The sequence below is a fragment of the Pleurodeles waltl genome, chromosome 4_2 (assembly GCF_031143425.1).
Source record: "Pleurodeles waltl isolate 20211129_DDA chromosome 4_2, aPleWal1.hap1.20221129, whole genome shotgun sequence".
Taxonomy (NCBI): domain Eukaryota; kingdom Metazoa; phylum Chordata; class Amphibia; order Caudata; family Salamandridae; genus Pleurodeles; species Pleurodeles waltl.
Genome location: NC_090443.1, coordinates 124985078 through 125003418, shown reverse-complemented (window position 1 = coordinate 125003418; position 18341 = coordinate 124985078). Strand labels below are relative to the sequence as shown.

The 18341-nt window shown below is 42.9% G+C and overlaps 1 protein-coding gene across 2 annotated transcripts in view; it reads right to left on the bottom strand.

The window, feature by feature from the left end:
- The window catches only part of AGAP2 (ArfGAP with GTPase domain, ankyrin repeat and PH domain 2), a 488971-nt gene that overhangs the window by 256919 nt on the left and 213711 nt on the right, over positions 1-18341 (bottom strand). For both annotated transcript variants that reach the window (XM_069230930.1, XM_069230931.1), the window contains exons 5-6: positions 14163-14304; positions 9850-9984 (exon numbers count right to left, since the gene is read on the bottom strand). In XM_069230930.1, coding sequence (XP_069087031.1) covers positions 9850-9984; positions 14163-14304 — 277 coding nt within the window. The remainder of the gene's footprint in view (positions 1-9849; positions 9985-14162; positions 14305-18341) is intronic.

Here is an 18341-nt window from a genome sequence, read left to right as displayed (position 1 = left end):
AAAAATAAACCTGGCCCCGGTTTTAACAAAGGCCAAGAAGGACCTGTACTGTATCAATAATTTGCATCTCTCATTGATGGGACGCTGCAATGTGATTAAAATGACCTTTCTACCTAAAGTGCTCTTCTTTTTTAGAACTATACCATTAGAAATTGGACTGGAATGGTTTAAACTAATGGAAGGGTTGACTAGTAATTTTATATGGTCTTACATTAAAGCACGCCAGGCTTTTCGCTTTTTAACGCTTCCAAGAGAGAGAGGGGGATGGGCGCTCCCCAACTTCAAATTATACTATCTGGCGGCTGTATTACAATATGCACAGACACTACACGTTATGGATTGAACCATGCAAGATACTCTTCCCTCAATCTATACACTAATTTTGGGTAAAGAGGCAGATGCAGTCTTCCTACGGATTTTAGAAACTAGTTACTACAAGAAGGTTAAATTCAAAACTATTAAATCTGCTTTTAAGGTATGGGCGCAGTTCAAGCGTAAGATAGGGATGGGGCAGGTCTGTTATTACAAACCACTCTGGAGCACACCTATGTTTCCAGAGAGTACTGTATAGGATGGGCTAGTCACGGGATTCAGAAAGTGGGGGGTTTTTTTTTGAGGGAGGTCATATAAAGACATTGAGGATTTAAATGCAGAGTTTGCCTTAGACAGTAGAGACTTTTTCAAGTTTTTACAGATTAGGAATTTTTTATTAACTATCTTTAAACACAACCCATGCAGGGATAAGATCAAGCTGATGGCAGCTGTGGGTAAACCCATAGGCTGTACTATTAGGAACTTGTACCCGCTCCTTCTAGATTTAGTACAGGATGATGTGGCACTGCTCGTTAAGAAGTGGGAATTGCGAGTAGGCGCTAATGAGTCTGAAGTGTTTGATTCTATAGATATGACTCAGAATGTTTTATTGTCGGCCGGCCCGCAAGCTCAGCATTACATGGTCTTGTATAATTTATATTATACACCGGCCAAGATTGCCAGCTGGGGAAAAAGAGTGGGTAATACCTGTCCGCGATGTGGAAGCTTGGAGGCAGATCTTTGCCACCTGTTTATTAATTGCGGGAAATTGTCAAGGCTTATTTATGAAATATCTGAATTTTTGAAGAAAGTTGTGAAACACAATGCTAATTTAACAGCTTAACTGGTGTTGCTGGGGGTTGATGATTCTGTCTGTAAGAACCAATCAAGATATTTTTTGTTCTTGGCAATGTCTGTGTTACGTGGATGTGTTGCGTCTGATTGGCGGGAAACAGACCCTCCGTCTTGGAATCAATGGACTACGCGGCTCTTATCTGCATATCATCTGGAATACAGTTTATATAGTATAAAGAGTGCTGCAGCTAGGAAAAAAGGTTCCAAAATTTGGGCACCATTGTGCTCATGGCTTCAGGGCCCTGAGAGTGGACTGATAAAAAAACTAGGCTACTAATGAATTTTCCTGCACTTTTTACATGAATATTTTTCTACTCTGTGTATAAAAATAATGTTAATAACTGATATTTGAGATTTATGTATGGATTATGAAGTCTTTTTTATGATGAAATGTTATACCGCTGTGTGTCCAATAAAAAACAAAATAAATAAATAAATGTCCCACAAAGCATTATGGGACGAGTTTCCCGAGTGCAGTGAATATTGTAGTATTGTCTCTCCTGCTGTGCTGGCAGAGCCGCTTTGAAATTTTCTGTGTTTGTTTCTGTTTTAAATGCTACAGTTTGTATATTTTTCAGCTGCTGAACTTTTGAAGTGGTACTCATGTAAAGCACTCCTCTGATCAACGTTGTGCCACATGAACTTCACCTAGTCATGTAAAGTACTCCTCCGATCAAGTTTGTGCTATAGTAACCTTTTAAAAAATGTTTTAAATGAATAAAAAAAGAACCCCCCTCCAGCTTGCAGCCTTTGTGCGCCGACACCACAAAAAAACAGCAGCATGCCCAAAACAAGAAAGAAACAACACAAGGACACGGAGCACAAAGCAGAGAGGCAAAAGAAAAAAGTAGTGCGCCACACTATGGTATGTGGTCGATTGTGCAATAATCCATGTAACAGGGTCAGTCTCCAAGGCAGTAACAAAGCAGCCTCAAGGCGGGGAAAACGTAATGCACTCCTACACTCCTGAGAGAAAGCATTCTGCATTCCCTACAATTTCAATGCCCTTCTTCGTGCCTCTCCCAGGTTCGAAGCGCTATGTAAATGCACTTGCAAAACAATGCCATGCAAGTCCACCACCACCTCAGACCTATCTTTGGCCACACGGAAGATCCCCACTCCACCTGTCTCCCTGGCGACCCCCACCCATTTACCTCACAGTGAGTTGCTAATGAACGGCCACTGTTCTTGCTGGGAAGTATTCAACGCCATCTTGATATAAACAAAGCCCGGATCCCCTGGGGAAGGGGCTTTGACATGCAAACGAGGGGATCAGCAATGACGCCCCCTCCTGAGAGGAGCTCTTCGTACATTCCAGCACAAGGCTGTGTTTAATCTGAATACCAAGGCGTGTGTAAAATGAGACTGTACCAGTCTAAGGAAGGTATTACAGAGTAGGCAAATTTTACCAATACAGCATACATACCAGTCCTAGCGTTTTATTATGAACATTGTGCGCCTTTGTAGTCTATGCCAGTGTACCACAAGTCCCACTGCGTGGGCATCATTACCAATTTACCAGTTTCATCACATTAAACCTGAATATCGGGGTGGCTGTATGCAGCTTACGTGTAGGCCACAAGACAACCCTTTTAAACAAGTCGACCAATAAAAAACACTTCATACCACGTTCAAATGAACAATTAAGGTTTAATGAAAAAAAGTGTTACAGTTTCCAAGAACTGTCCAATATATCACAAGAACTATATGCAGCCGGAAAATTGAGCCGTGGCCCGTGGTCACAGTTTGCGTCAGTCACCGTGCTAAACTTGGAGGTGGTGCTTTCATTACCTCATTTTTGTGGCGTTGAACATGAATTGTGAGCTGTCTGTGAAGGCTCATAGTTCACGCCCTGCATACTTTACGGGCAAAGCTACTAACCTTGTCGCCACGGTGTCAGCCAGAGGACTGAGCTGTGTTTACACAACTGTCTTTCTTCCTCCTCACACAGGCGTGGTGTCAGCCACTCTGTCAGATGTGGAAACTGAGGCCTCCCAGTGGCACAGTCAGAGTGTTATGTACCCTACTGCAAGAAAGGAAATTCCCCACCCGTCTGCTGTTTGAATAGTGAAGCACCGAAATATTCATGGTTCAAAGGGCCCCTCCTGCCCTGGTGCCACTGAGCTTGCTGCACAAATGGAAGCTATGCCCCGGCAGGGTCCTTTGTAGGGGTGAGTGACTGACCTCCGTGAATTAATAGTAGATAACAACACATATGCCTAACTGCCTCACATGGAGATTACGGCTTGGCCTTGGCCGCTTAGTTTTGACCTGCCAGCCAGACAGTCCTTGCCAGAGTTCCCTGCTAAGGAGCAAAGGCTCTTCCCACTAGTAGACATTGGCCAATGCTTCTTGTAAAGAACGCAGCTCTATTCTTTGCAGTCAACCTCACATAATGCAGGTGAGAATGGTTGTTCTCTCCCATGGGAATCACCCCTTACCGGAGTGCAGGGTCGGGATCAAAATTAGGCTGGGGAACAAACTGGACAACCAGCAGTGCAGGATGGATGACAGCAATGACGGGAGGGAGGGGGTGCGAGCAAGGAGGCAACAAATGGCCAGAGATTGCCAACAAAAAGGGTCAATGCTGGGAGGAGTGGCCATCACACGCTGTAACAGGTGGAAGCATGAACATAGTGTGAGGGCCCACAAAAATGTCCTCTTAGTGAAATTACCTGGGAGGGAACTCAGCACACAAAGGAGGGACATTCAGAAAAATGCACCAATAAAAAGGAAGCATTTAAGACAAGCACAACAAAGAACAAATGGCAAGAGTGTGTATGGTTAAAGCCCAAAGAATGAAATACAACATTCTTAAAGACAACACTGCACGCTGCCTAGGCTTGATCTAGAAAGACACTGGGTCTTGGTCTTAGCATAAATGGAACATGAAAAAAGGGCAATTGCAACACAGATTCCTGTTCCAGAAATGTAACATTGAGGGAGTTTAGGAGGACGGGCCAGCGATGCAGCTCTGCCTTATTTAGGAAACTCAGAAGCTCCAAGAAATATTGTCATTAATTGAATCCAGGCGAGATCCATGCCAGATTTTAAGGAAAAAAATATATATGAGCTTCACTTATATTTACTGAACGTATATTCACTTAAGTGGATCTCCAGGAAGTTTGGTCTATATTAATAGCATCTACTGCTAGATCTCTTTTTCTCAGCACAGTTGGGTCTCAACAACACCATAGTGTGCATAGGACTAAACTGTGGTAAAGGGCTTGTATTACTCTGAATTACACACAGGCCTCCGCTGCTTGAATGTGGAACAATGAGTTCAGACACTTTCAGCCTTATTCTGAGTGCTGCATGAATATTGGGTCCAGTGCAATCAAGTACAAATCTGATTGAACTTGATCCTGGTATTCTGAGTTGGTCTGTAATTTAGTGTTCCATAGGTTTATCCTGCACAAATTTCACCACAGTGAGAGGAGGGAGTTTGGGGGCAGGGTGGGGTAGGGGAGGGAAACATGTTTTTCATATGAAGTAAAACTGAAATCACATGTTGCCTTTCATTTTACCCTCCTGCGCTGGTAATTTAGCGGTAACATTGACCTTGGATGTGTGTGGGTGAATCACTAGGTACAGCATCTGTATTTCCTTGGGTTTTTATACCTCCTGATGTTCCTGTCACTGTTGGAATGTGGGGCAGTATCTCATTGTCCACTGAATCCTACACAGATTAGGACTTCTTAGGGAGAAAGATGCCGTTATTTGCCCCTCCTTGCTCACGGGCTTCAGATTTTACCAGGCCAATGGTTTTCCTTAGAGAGTCAACACGGACAGTTGCTACGTTTCCACGTGCACTCAGCAACTGTGGAATTCACTGCCTCTTGATCTAAGTTAATATCTTATTGGCTTACGTTTTGAAAACTTTCGTTATAAATCTACACACAGACTCAGCTACAGCACCAAGAGACTTTCAGTTCTTCAGCTATAAAAATGAGAATTGCATAAAAAAAGACATGTATTAAACCAGTTAGATACTCAATTGGTTGAGCACCCATTTGTGCTGAAATTGTGATTCACAGGTTTCAGTCCCTAAAAGTCAGTTAAAGGCTTGACCCCTGTATAGTACATAAGAACGAATGAGCACCTATTGTTCAAGCTCAAACAAACATATAGAATTATAGATGGGTAACAGTCAAATAATGGGAATATTTTTCATCGAGGGGTTCTGCGTGATATCAGTCAAGAGTGAAGATCGAGTTTTCTTTGATATGACTCAGAACCTGAAGTGAAAAAATCTACTTTATTCACTTTTAACTCATCTATAAGTTTGTTATGTGTGATCCTGAAAATTATCAGCCCCTGCTTTCAATTGCTGCTTCAGGGAAGAGGAATAATTGAAGAACCATACCTACCATGGCCTCTCCTACCTATCCCAACCCCACCACACACTGTCCCTTCCCTTCCTCTCACCTCCTGAAGCTGTTCTCTGTGCTCTCCATCAGAGCAGAGAGCCAGTGCTGCAATGAAAGGCTCTCAGAGAAGAAATTCATTTATGACATAGCAACAGTGGGAAACAACTTTTGATGCTACGTAATAGCAAAAAATAACTAGATTTCGAATCTTCTATTCACAATAGTGGCTCTCACCTAGCGCTGCATGTAGCAATTTAGTTTGTGTTGTGCGTTTAAACAGTCAATCGCATACTAAAGCTCATGAAGCATTTCCATGCCAAAGCATTTCATAGGAGGATTTCAACAAGTCTCACTTGTGAATAGAAATGTAACAAGCAAAAATTCCCCTAAGTACGTTTTCTAGTACAACTTACTTTTTTTTTTTTTACAGATCTGTGGATGAATTTGTCATTTAGTTCAGCTAGTCACTGCCACATAAGTGACGGTTGTAGGCCAGGGCAATTCTCCCAGATTGTTCTTCTATTACAGTATCTGATTATCACTGGCTCAGAAAAAAGTGAAACAAGCGTCAGTATTTGTCGCAAAGTGCTCTTTTTTTATGGCCACCCCAGCACTTTTTTGTTCCAATGCTGATGGTTATGACTCTAAAAGTGCACTGGAGCCTGGTAACCAGGAACCAGCGCCGATGCTTTCTCCCTAAATGTGATGAACGTGAATTGATATCCTCAACTGACAAGGACTTTAACCCCCTTATAAGTCCCTGGTAAATTGTACCAGTGGTATCAGGGCGTGGGAGTTAAAGGGGTCACCAGTGCATGAAGCCCTATTACCGTGTGTGACCCAAGTATCAGACAGCATCAGGCTTGCCATTGCAGACTGCAGGGACAGTGCAAACTGCTCTAACTCAACTTTGCCCTCACCATGTGTGCCAATGTCAAAGCACTACTTTTAATATATGCTGGTTACCCCTAAGGTAGACCTTCTGAGCCCAGGAAGCAAGGTGCATTATGCTGATGGTGTGCACATATAAGTGCAAGCTTACATGTCCCTATAGTGGTCAACGGGCCACAGGCTAACACAGGCTGGCACCTGGGCACCCCGAGGTTGCCAACTCCACTATGGCCCGACTGAAGTATGTCATGTTTTGTATCGAACAACTTGTCTCCTTAAACCCTGGCCGATCCCAAAGTCATATTTAATGTGACATGCACCCAGGTGGCTAACTTAGAGGTTGCCCACTGGTTGCCACAGCGTTTTCTGTGCCCCAGGTGACATCTTGCAGCTGCTGCCACCAAGACAGGAATCTGCCCCCCCCCCCTGCCATAAAGTGTGAACACTCCCAGGAGTCAGAAACAAAGGCCTTCCCAGGTGGGAGGTGTCACCTCCCTCCCTGACAGGACGGCTAGGGAAGTGGCCCATCACTGCAGAGAGATTTAAAGCCCACACCACCACATATGGATATACAAGTAGGCTGTCCCAGAGGAGGGCAAAGCCATGCCCCTGCCCCCAGCACATTTACACCCCAGTAGGTGAGAAAATTCAGTAGTTAGGAGGCGTACACCCCCAGAATGTTAGCCACACGCCCTAGGGTAGGCTACCTGATCTGTATGGCTGAGGACTGGTTCTACCATTTTGAAAAGTGGCAAAACAGAGGGTTCTTGGTTGAAAAGGTGACCCATCCCCCCAGATGTGGTCATCTGAGAGGTGGATTAGCCACTGGGGCTTGTACCACACTGGCTTCTGGCTCCCACATCCCTAAATCTAAGAATTAAGGGTACACCTGGCACCAGAACCTCAGATCTGATTCGACTTGAAACTAAGGACAAAGAAGACTTCAGGAACAGCACAAAGCAAAAGCATGATACCCTGCATCTGTGGCGACCACCCTGCAGCTGCATGACTTTGACTCATTGTTGACCAGAGACCAGTTCCAAAAGCAAGAGGAACTTTTCTGAGTACCAAAGGCAACTCCAGCACTCCCTTGGACTAGAGGTACTAGTCTCCTGCAGTCCACAGGCAAAAGCATGCTCCTAGAACAAAAGAATCAATGGTGATCGGCCCGACGAGGGAATCGCCCAAAAGTAAGTAGTACAATGTATTGCAGGAAACGTAGACCTACGAGCGAGTTTTAGGTGGCTACTGTTTTCCCCTGCACTCCAGGATGTCGAAGTAACTGTACGCAGTGTTTGCAGCTGCCAAAGTTGATAACCACTCTGGCTACCATTACATTTGTTTGATGTTGCACCACAAGGAACTCCAAGACACCTTCAACCACCCACCTCAGTGGCTTTGTTGATGGGTTTTTGCATCTGTTTCCTCACCAGCACCTTCTAAGTGGTAAAAGCAGCAGCTACAGCTCCCGCGTTCAGCACCAAGGACAGTCAGGACTACTCTGCACCCGGGCCGTACAAGCCAGGTAACGCTGTACTGCCTGGTTAACCTGGGTCCAGGGACCCACATCAGCTTGATCCCCAGTGGGTTCCCCTGAACTCGACCTGCAAGTGACCGAATGTCACAAGTATTTTTCCAGCACCCGCGGCTCCTGCTTTAGCACCAAGGACAGCCAGAACAACTCTGTACCCAGGCCCTACAAGCCAGGTTAAATTGTACTGACTGTTGAACCATGGTCCTGGGACCTGCATTACCTTAACCCCCAGTGGTTTCCACTGGACTCGACCTGCAACTGACCAAATGTCACTAGCTTTTTTCTCCATTGAGTTCAACGTTAAAGTGTGACAGCAGTGAATTACACTGATTTATTTTTCTTTCTAAAATCCATAACTTCTGTTAATCCTTATCTGATTGTGTTCATTTTGGTGTCTACATTTATATCAAAATCTGCTCTATTTTAATGAATTGGTGCTGGATTTCCTTCAAGTTGTGTCATTTACTTAATGTCCTTGTTGGTGCTCTAAAATGCTTGACACATCTTCCTCTAGTAAAGCCTGACTACTATCGGCAACACTACCGGGACTGAGCTAGGGATTTATTAGCATGAATCCAAAGGACCCAGTTTGGGGTACTGTGAGTGTATTGCATAGTGAAACCCAACCAGCTTTACTGCATACTACTCCACTCTACTTTCCTAGAGCATCTTTGAAAAAATCTTATTTTTTGGTATATTTAGTCATAATGGGCCAGATGTAGGAGGCACTTTGCGAGTCGCAAACGGCAAAATTTGCCGTTTGCGACTCGCAAATGCGTGTTTCCTATGCAGAAATGCATTTTGCGAGTCGGGACCGACTCGCAAAATGCATTTCCGAATCGCAAATAGGAAGGGGTGTTCCCTTCCTATTTGCGATTCGCAATGGTATGCAATTCCATTTGCGACCGCGTATGCGGTCGCAAATGGAGTCGCAGTTACCATCCACTTGAAGTGGATGGTAACCCATTCGCAAACGGGAAGGGGTCCCCATGGGACCCCTTCCCCTTTGTGAATGGACCCCAAAACATTTTTTCAGGGCAGGTAGTGGTCCAAGGGACCACTACCTGCCCTGAAAAAAAAACCGAAACAGAAGGTTTCGGATTTTTTTTTAAGTGCAGCTCGTTTTCCTTTAAGGAAAACGGGCTACACTTAAAAAAAAAAAAACTGCTTTATTTAAAAGCAGTCACGAACATGGAGGTCTGCTGACTACAGCAGGCCTCCATGTTAGCGAGTGCCCATAGTCGGTATGGGGCCGCAATTTGCGACCCACCTCATTAATATTAATGAGGTGGGTCTTTGCGACCCCATACCGACTCGCAGAAGGTGTCTGAGACACCGTTCTGCATTGGAAATTGCAACTTGCAATTTGCGAGTCGCTCCGACTCGCAAATTGCAAGTCGCAATTTCCAAAGTTGCTACATCTGGCCCAATGTGTTTTAGTAGCTGCTTCCCCTGGCATCATCCCCTTTCGAGAATAGTTTTTTTTTTAGCTGTGAAAATGCACTTCAGCTTAGAATGACCCAGCGTTTCACTGTAGATGTAATGTATTTAGTGTGAATCACCAGTTGTGCATACACCATCACTACTATATCACTCAGAAGAGGAAGTTCAACCTTCCTCAAATGGCAGTTAAAAGGATGGTGGCACCTAGTGTCTTGTTCTAGCCATTTGTAAATATGTCCTGCTGTGAACTGCACAAGAAAGGGCAAGAGGAGATAAAGGGTAGCAACACAAAAACAAAGCTACACACACTAATTGAGCAACAATTACAATTTAAGTAATGGTGTTTGGTAATTTGATGCTGCCTCTGCTTGCATGTAAACATAACTTTACTGACTGCTCAGTTCCTGAGTGCATCCCAGCCAAAGAGTCACCTGCATGTCCTACCTTCATTGAAGACCCGGTCCACGTTCAGCCCATAGGTAGCACACGTCTCGTAGTACATACAACGCTTCATATCCCCACACAGGGATCGGGCCCGCGCGTCATCGACCACCCTCTTGTTGTTGGAGCTGATTTTGTCTACAAGACAGAACAAATTCGCCTTCACACTCAAAACGATCAGAATGACCTACAGTTCAAGCTAGTTCAACATTCATTTTGACCAACTGCACAAACACAGTACACAATGATTTTAAAATCACTTTTTTATGAATATTAAAATGATTGTTCCAGCCACATGCTGCTTTGCTGGCGGTACTTCTTTTCTTTAGCATCTCTGGCCTTTCAACTTTTTTGGGAGAGTCACACAGTTTAAAATGTTCCAACCATGGAAGTATTCAGCACCATGTTTGTCAAGCAGCACTTATTAATTCAAAAACTGGTTGAATGTAGCGGCCATGAGAGAGGTGGGCACATGGCATGCTCCTATTTTTGTTGAAATCTAGCTCACATGTGTTAAACCGCTTACGTGGTGAAACCGTGGTACATCAGGATCACATGAATGTTGACTTCCAATCTACCCAACAATGGTGCCATCCAGGTATTAGCACACTGTGCTGTCCTCAGCCATAACATATAAACTGCCTTCACTGGTGTCTTCTCATTGGTCATCATACTGTGCTGCCATTAATGATTGAATCTTCTTAACGCACTGTGCTGCTCTTTAGGTCTTCATCTACTGCTGCAGTCAGTGGTTGTATTCAGCCCATTGTTAATGCACTGTGCTGATGTTCATTGTGTCATGTCACCGATACCACACTGTCTTATCCTCAGTGATGTCACCCTTCTTAATACACTGTGTGGAGTCATGTCATTGGCATCATATAGCACTGTGCTCAATCGCATTATATTTTTAAGAATAAATTCAAATTTCAACTCCTTGTGAACATCAAGTATTGCAACAAGTGGTCCCATCTAATGTTTCGTCTTATTCTACACATTGTGCTGCCCTCAATGGTGACTGCTAGTGATGCTCTTAATGAACCCCTGTATGGACATACTGTGCCACCCTTAATGATTTCATCTTATTACTAAACTACTGCTATACTCATCTCAAATCTCATTATTAATGCATTTCAGTGTAATCAAGTCATGTTATTGCTAATACCCTACACTACTCTCAGTGATGTTAGCTCGTTAGCACACTGTGCTGTTCTCAATGGTATAATTTGACAGATGGTACATTGTGATTGTCACCTTTGTGTTGTGTCATTGTAATGCACTATGCTTCAATGGTGTCATCGTATTGTTACAAACCGCTGCCCTTAGCGGTCCCTCTGCTTTACTCTTGTTGTTTATCTTCAGTGCTACTCCTCATGGTTTCACATCGATGTTGGTCTGAGGCCTATTCAAAAAGGCATTTTAGAGAACCTAAATTAGTAGTCCTAATGTACGCTGGGTTCAAAACATCTAAAATGTTAGTATTCAGGAAATGTTCGTATACATTTATTACAAATAGAATGGTCTGTGCCCTCTTTGCACTTTTACTAATAAAGAGTTGGAGGTTTTGATGCAGATGTACTAAGGTTGTATGAATATCTACAAGAGTATTCCTGTAGTACTACTTCCTGTACTAATAAATGCCATACAGTATTCAATCCCCTATTAGCCTCTTTGCACCATAAATGGTGCCATGCCATTGATTAACTGCTATGCCATCTGCAGTGATAATTTATTATTGTTAACCCAGATTTGCAGTCCTCAAGAATGGTATTGGTGCTCTCCTCAATGCATTTGTGGCAGTAACTCATTACCACACTTAATACCTCTATGGCATTATCTTAATGTTAGTATACTAAGGCCTATTACGAGTGCCCCAGTGGGAAAGGTACTATTTATCATACCCATTAAAATGTAATACTCTGGGGTTCGGAATCGGACAACTGCAATAAATAGCACCTATTAAGAGTTGTGCCATCAAAAATGGGGCCTAACATGTGGATTTCGGTGCTTCCACACAAATATCTGAATATCTTAGTGTTTACAAAGCCTTTTTTTACCCCATTAAGGTTTCAGTGGGTTTAACCAGCACAAATGTTTCGGGGGGAAAACTGAGGGAAAAGTCATGCAATATACGTCACACAACTTGTATCCTTGATCCCTCGTAAAAAGGTGTTTGCACAGGAATTATAATTTAATGAAGACTTGGCAATCAAGGCCTATGAAGTCCTTTATGGTGCCGTCTGACAGATCAAGATGGCTGCCCCACACAGGGAGGTGCATACCAAATGGTGAACTAAAGTGATAGAAGAACATAACAATAGAAAAAAATTGAGGATTCCTTCTCAACTTCTGAGAGTTACACAATGTTATGGCTGATTGGAGATTACATTGACAAACTGTGCACAGTAATACACAGTGTAGTTGTCAGACTGAAAGAGTGGAAGTAGGTTTAAAGCTGCAAGTGTAGGAGAAATACTGTCACAATGGCACAGAACAAAAAGGAGAAAATTAAGAACACTACTACCAAAGTAATACATGTTAGAAAAGTAACACACACAGAAAGAAGCCACCTAGGGCCTGATTTTCAAACTGCATTTTGTGATAAGTAAAGTAGTAGTTCTTATGTACTACAAAACATAGTTCACAAACCTGCAGGTGACAATCTCCACCCTCGTACATTTTCTATCGGGAGATCGTCACATATTTAAGTTTACTACTTACAAGTAAATGTGGGAGTGGCCATGGGGAGTGCCTTGAAAAAAGGGAATATCAATTACCAAATAGGAGAACTAAGGAGGGTTAGGCAGAGCTAAGGAGGGGTTTAGGGACAGACAGGCACCCACCACCCACAAAAGAGTAAGCCTGTTGATTGTCACAAACTGCACTTCTAAGGTTACTACATCTAAAAACAGTAGTAGATGTACTCCAGCTCAGAGTATGAGTAAGTCCAGCACAACACATGGCCAACCACTGGTATTGCAACACCCTCCCACAGGAAATAATGGAGGCAGGGGCTTATAATAGAACCCCATAGGAAATAACGCAAAGATAAATTCATTTATTTTGACTATTTCAAAAAAATATAAATTTCATTTAATCGTAAAGAATAAATATAAGAAGAAAATAAATATTGTTTAGTGATAAGAATTTAATAAACTTTTTTATTTAAAATTAAATGCAACTTTTCTTTTAAGTTAATTTAAAAATATTTAAATTAACTTAAATTAATTTTATACATAACATTTTGTAATACGTAGCAAATTAATAAGAACATTTTACTTTAGGTGGAATTTTTAAAATACCTTTATTATTTAAATATTTCATTCAACCGTATGTTAATAGTAATGTGCATTTTATTTTGTTCGACATTTAAAATACATATATAAAACCTATTAATAATCATACTTTAATATTTTTAAAAGTTTAATACAGTTTCTAAGTGTGCCCTATATTTTACTGTAGGGAGATGTCTGCCCCAGAGATGGAGAATGCTCCCTACGTTTGGAAAGTAAATAATAGTAATGTTACACGCATACATTTAGGCCCACCTCCTGTTTCAGGGAGTGGAGACATGAAAGTCTACAATTCGTAGCGAATTAAGATCCCTAAATGGTGAATAGCCGAAAGCAGGAAATTTAGTGCAAAGTGTAGAGTGAATTTACACCTGTAAATTTACTCACATATGAATTTACCTTTGTGAACAGACCACCAAGAGTGGAGAGAGAGCACTGTAGTAATAATGCAGTCTCTCTTGCAGCTTAATGCAAGCGCACAAGTGGAGGTGGAACGTGGCAGAGCAAAGACCTCAGTGACAGTCTTGTTTGTGCCAATGGCAGAAAAGTGCTGTTCGAAAAAAGCCAATGGTTGAGAGGTGTGGGATTTAGGTTCACTCTATGTATACTCTAAGGAATAGGTCTGTATGGAATCTGTGCTGAATGCATATTTCAGCAAGGATCAAACGTATAAAACGAGCCCCAGACGTCAACAGCTCTAGTGCACAGAGGTAGATAGGGGACCCCGATTGACTCTACTATAGTTAATTTACCACTATCAATTTTTTTATTTGACGTTTTATGTGTAAACCTGGCTGAAAGGTATTACAGCGCTTAATGCTAGAACGATATTGCTTACCTACTTTTTTGCACATGGAGATTAAGTGAATTGCCTAGAATCACAGGATTCTGAGCCGACGCCGAGACTGGAACCTAGTTCACCAGGTCCAAAGTAGGCAGTCTGTCTGGAAGTCCCCATATCCTCCTAAATAGAAATGCGATGGCCCTCATCTTTCATCAAAACCAATGCAAGTTTCCCCTTACCTTGTGTCCCAACCAGGGCGATGACGATGTCGGACACGGCACGATAGTTGGCTACCAGGGAGTAGTACTGGAATATGTCCTGGAAACTCGCCTCGTTTTCTAGACTGAACACGAAGATCACCGCATCCACCCAGCTCGCAAACTGCGCGGCAACGACAAGAGAGAAGGAAGTGAATGTCCAAACCGGTCTTAGGAAGTGGGTTAAAAAGACACACAAAGCAGCGCAGGCGGCTCGAGTTACAGCGCAGTAACCTCCTGTCTCTGTGAGGATGGTGCTTAATAATTGATGAAGCCTCTGAATGTGCACGGCTACGGACTAGATGCTGAGCTGCAAGGGCCTAGGCCTTTTCCTCATGAAATCTGCATTCTCTCCCATCAGTCATTTAAAACATACACATCCCGAATACCAAGAATGCGATATCGACTCGAGTTATTGCTCAGATCATTATCCCAGACGCAGAGCATTCAGCGGGGACAGGAAGTCAAAAACCACCCTGCCAAAAACGGCTCAGACTAGACCCAAGCTGCAAGATGTCAGCAGCCCTCTACTCTGCAGCCCATCCGGAAAGGCCAGCGTGGCATTGTTTAATAATCTATAATTTCGAACTCCTTCTCGAGTATCTGTGGGGGCATAACATAATTTGAGGAGTATTTTTATTTAATCATGAATTTACCCTTTAAATCCATTCTATCAGAAAGTTAATGTAAAACGCTTTCTACACTTCTCATTTGTTGAAACTGTTTCATGAGCATACCGTCACTTGTTTGAATAATGAAACCACTGCTATTTGTTTAATACCGTTTAAGTTCAGGTTGTATCTGCCATTTAAGCGAAGCATCATCTAAATAGGACTAACCTAGAAAAAGTTAAAAAAGTAAAAATACCTTCACTTAAAAAAAATCATGTTTATAATCCTTCGTGGCCTAACAGTTCACTTTATCAAGCTGTTCCATTTGAAGCGTTTTTAGATTCGAACGATTTTTTTTTAAAACTGACTTTAAAACTCTTATAAAGTGAACTGTTCTGCCACTGCAGTTTACAAATAAATGATTATGTTAGCCTTACTAAGCTATGATGTTACTATTTTCCTTATATGAAATGTTTATCATGTTTGTGTTTTGTGGGTGCACATATGTATATGAGCAAAATGTGTGTTATGCCATATGACGACTGAGAGGAGTTATAAGACTGAAAGATTCTTTCATAAAAGTAAGACGACATCACGGGAACAGAACATGCTGAAATGCCTCAAATGCACTTTGTATATTACATGTTACCCTCGACAGTGTACTTTAATATTGGAATAATGAATTTGATAGACTTATTAATGGTACTGTAACACTGTTTTTATAAAGTAGTGTCATTTATTTTAAAACAGCAGTTTTTTTTATTTAGTTGCGTCATTTATAATGTGATTTTTTAGAGAAGTGAAACACATTGTAAAGTTTTGGAAACCTTAAAACCATGTGTATTATTAGCCCAAAGTTTTCAAGTATGGGATGTAATTCGAATGAATGACGGATATGGACAACACGAGAAACTGTGAAGCACACACATTTAATATAGATGTCTGTATCCTTTATGTACTGCATGACCACAGCACACATTGAAGTACCTGCTGGTCCTATTTAAATAGTAGAAATTCCGACCCACTCAATGCATTGATTGTACTGTAGAGCACACTGTTGGTAGCCCTAAAGTCTTAACAACTGGGAGCCTAGTGGTGCAGGCCTCAACAGCGAAGGTCAACCAACGTGTGCTTCCTACCACATCCCCAACAACAAATCCAAGAGTCTAGACTCCTTTCGGAACTGCATTTTTTCTTCAACCAGCTTTGCCCTGCGGTCGGGCAGCACTGCATGTCTCCCTGGGCGATACTCCCATGTATTGTGGGATTCAGTTGCGCAGCTGCTTTCCATGCTGCCTGAGAAAGGCCGTGCCTCCTCAACCAAACTCTGGTAGATGGCAGAGATTCAGCAAAGTTTGCCATCCGGTGGACACCCCGTGGGTAGAGCTGGTTCAGGTGTTCATGGACAACCCCTTTGCCATGTGGTACTGCAACAAACAAGGCAGGGTGGGGTTGTGGGTACTGTGCCAGGAGCCTTTGCATCTCTGGACATGGCTGTAACATCAGGATATTTTCCAGGTTGTACAACACCTGGTGTGGTCTTTAAATGCCAGGGCAGACAGACTTGGCTGTTGATGCCTCGCAGATCACAAATGGCGTTTACATTCAGAAGTGGTGCAAGGTGGCTACCAATATTGGGGAGAACCATGGTTAGATCTATTTGAGGAAACTCTCTGCTTGTGTTGACAGCGTGGAGAATGCCATTACGGATATTAGGCCTGAACTGTCAGAACTGAAAGCAAAGTTCGCTTCCTCACAGCCAAAGTTAGGGAACTTGAAAGTAGAGTAGAAGACTCATAGTGGAGGTCCTGTTGTAACAATATCAGCATTGTTGCTTTTTCTGGAGGGTGCAGAGGGGGCTGACCCTGTACAGTTCTTCTAGGACTGGCTGGCACAGATTGTGGCCCCCACAAATCTATCATCGTATATCAAGGTTGGGCAGGCTAGTCGAGTTCCAGGCCGCATACCATCAGTGGGAGCCCCCCTAGGCCTGTGATGACTGGATTACTGAATTATAGGGACAAGGAAGTAGTTCTCCAAGCCAACTGCTCGGCTGGCCCCATCCTGTTTGAGACTGCCTGCATCTATCTCTTCCCGGACTACTCTTTGGCGGTACAGCGCTGAAGAGCCTCCTTCCTGGGCGTGAAGAAGAGGCTCTGGCAGGCTGGCCTGCAATAGTTGCTGTTATCTTCTGCCAAACTATACTTCATAGCTAATGATGTCAGCTTTTTCTTCATTGAACTCACTGATGCCTGGGATTGGGTGAGGCAGCACCAGTACGAGGCAGGGACCCCGGCATCACCATAAATGAAATTGAAGAGGCCTGGGAGGAGGGGTGGACCCCAGAATTGAGACAATGGCACCACGCAGCTTGGTGGGGCCCCTACACCACCACAGACAAAGAAGGGTCAGTGCCAGGTTCTATCCACCACAACTTCCTGGTGGGCCAAGCGATGCTACCCAACATTCAGAGACTCTGAAGACACCTGATCTGAAGTGTGCTCTCTGACATCAATGAGCAGCACCACTTCCCTGGTCCTCCCTGATGTGAACTTTCAGATGGCTGACAGTATGATATAAGAAGTCTAATATGAATGTGCATTGGAAGAGCCTGGCTATGCCTGGGTCCCACTGCTGTGACCAATAGTAGCCGGCACCTTGCCATCAATTTGCATGTCATGCAGACACATAACGATGGCCGTTCGTCAAGGTCATATGCTGGCAGGGTTGCAGCAGTAGGGTGTGGATAGGCTTCATCCACTATCCTCTAATGTATGTGTCTTTGACTTGTTATTCTCTTTTACACATTTACTAAGCACTACTGTTTGGACAGTCAAGTCCATAGTAATAGAAGTTTTATCCATTCGGTCCTCTAGGACTTTAGGGTCTAAGCCAGCTTGAGTATCTATTCTAAGGTGAGGAATCTGTAGTTAGAAGTCTCTATAAGAAGAAGAAGTTAGATGACTTCCGTAATGCCTTTTCTGTTAGAGACTCTATCTTACTGCAGATTCCTCACTGACCCTCCCCATCCTTCCCATTCTGTGAACTAGGCTCTTTTTCCCAAAAAGATCCCTTAGACACTGCGAACTAGTCAAAACAGTTACACTGTGTTTTTTACATGGCTGGTGTTTTGGCACAGAATTAGTCACAAATAAAACTGATGTCACTATGCTGGAGTAGCGCCTATATAGGCACCGCAATATCACTTCTGACGCAAAGGCAAACTATGCTAACAAGCTGCACACAGATTTACTGCTCAAGATTTTCCAGATCCAGTCTGATGCCTGGGGAATGTTCTACATTGAGGAATCCATGGTTAGATAAAGTCTCTACCAGAAAAGGAGTTTCGAAGGTAAGTAACTTGTTCTTTAAAGTGTATCTCCATACTTAAATGTTAATACATGCCTCATTTAATTTTATGAGATGTGCATTCTGGGTGGGTTATTTGTTCCTAAAATGCTAAGAAAGCTGTGATACACTAATTGTATGTGATTAAGTAAGTTAAATGATGACCAGGTGACAAATTTCTCACTACATAGTTGTCTGATGA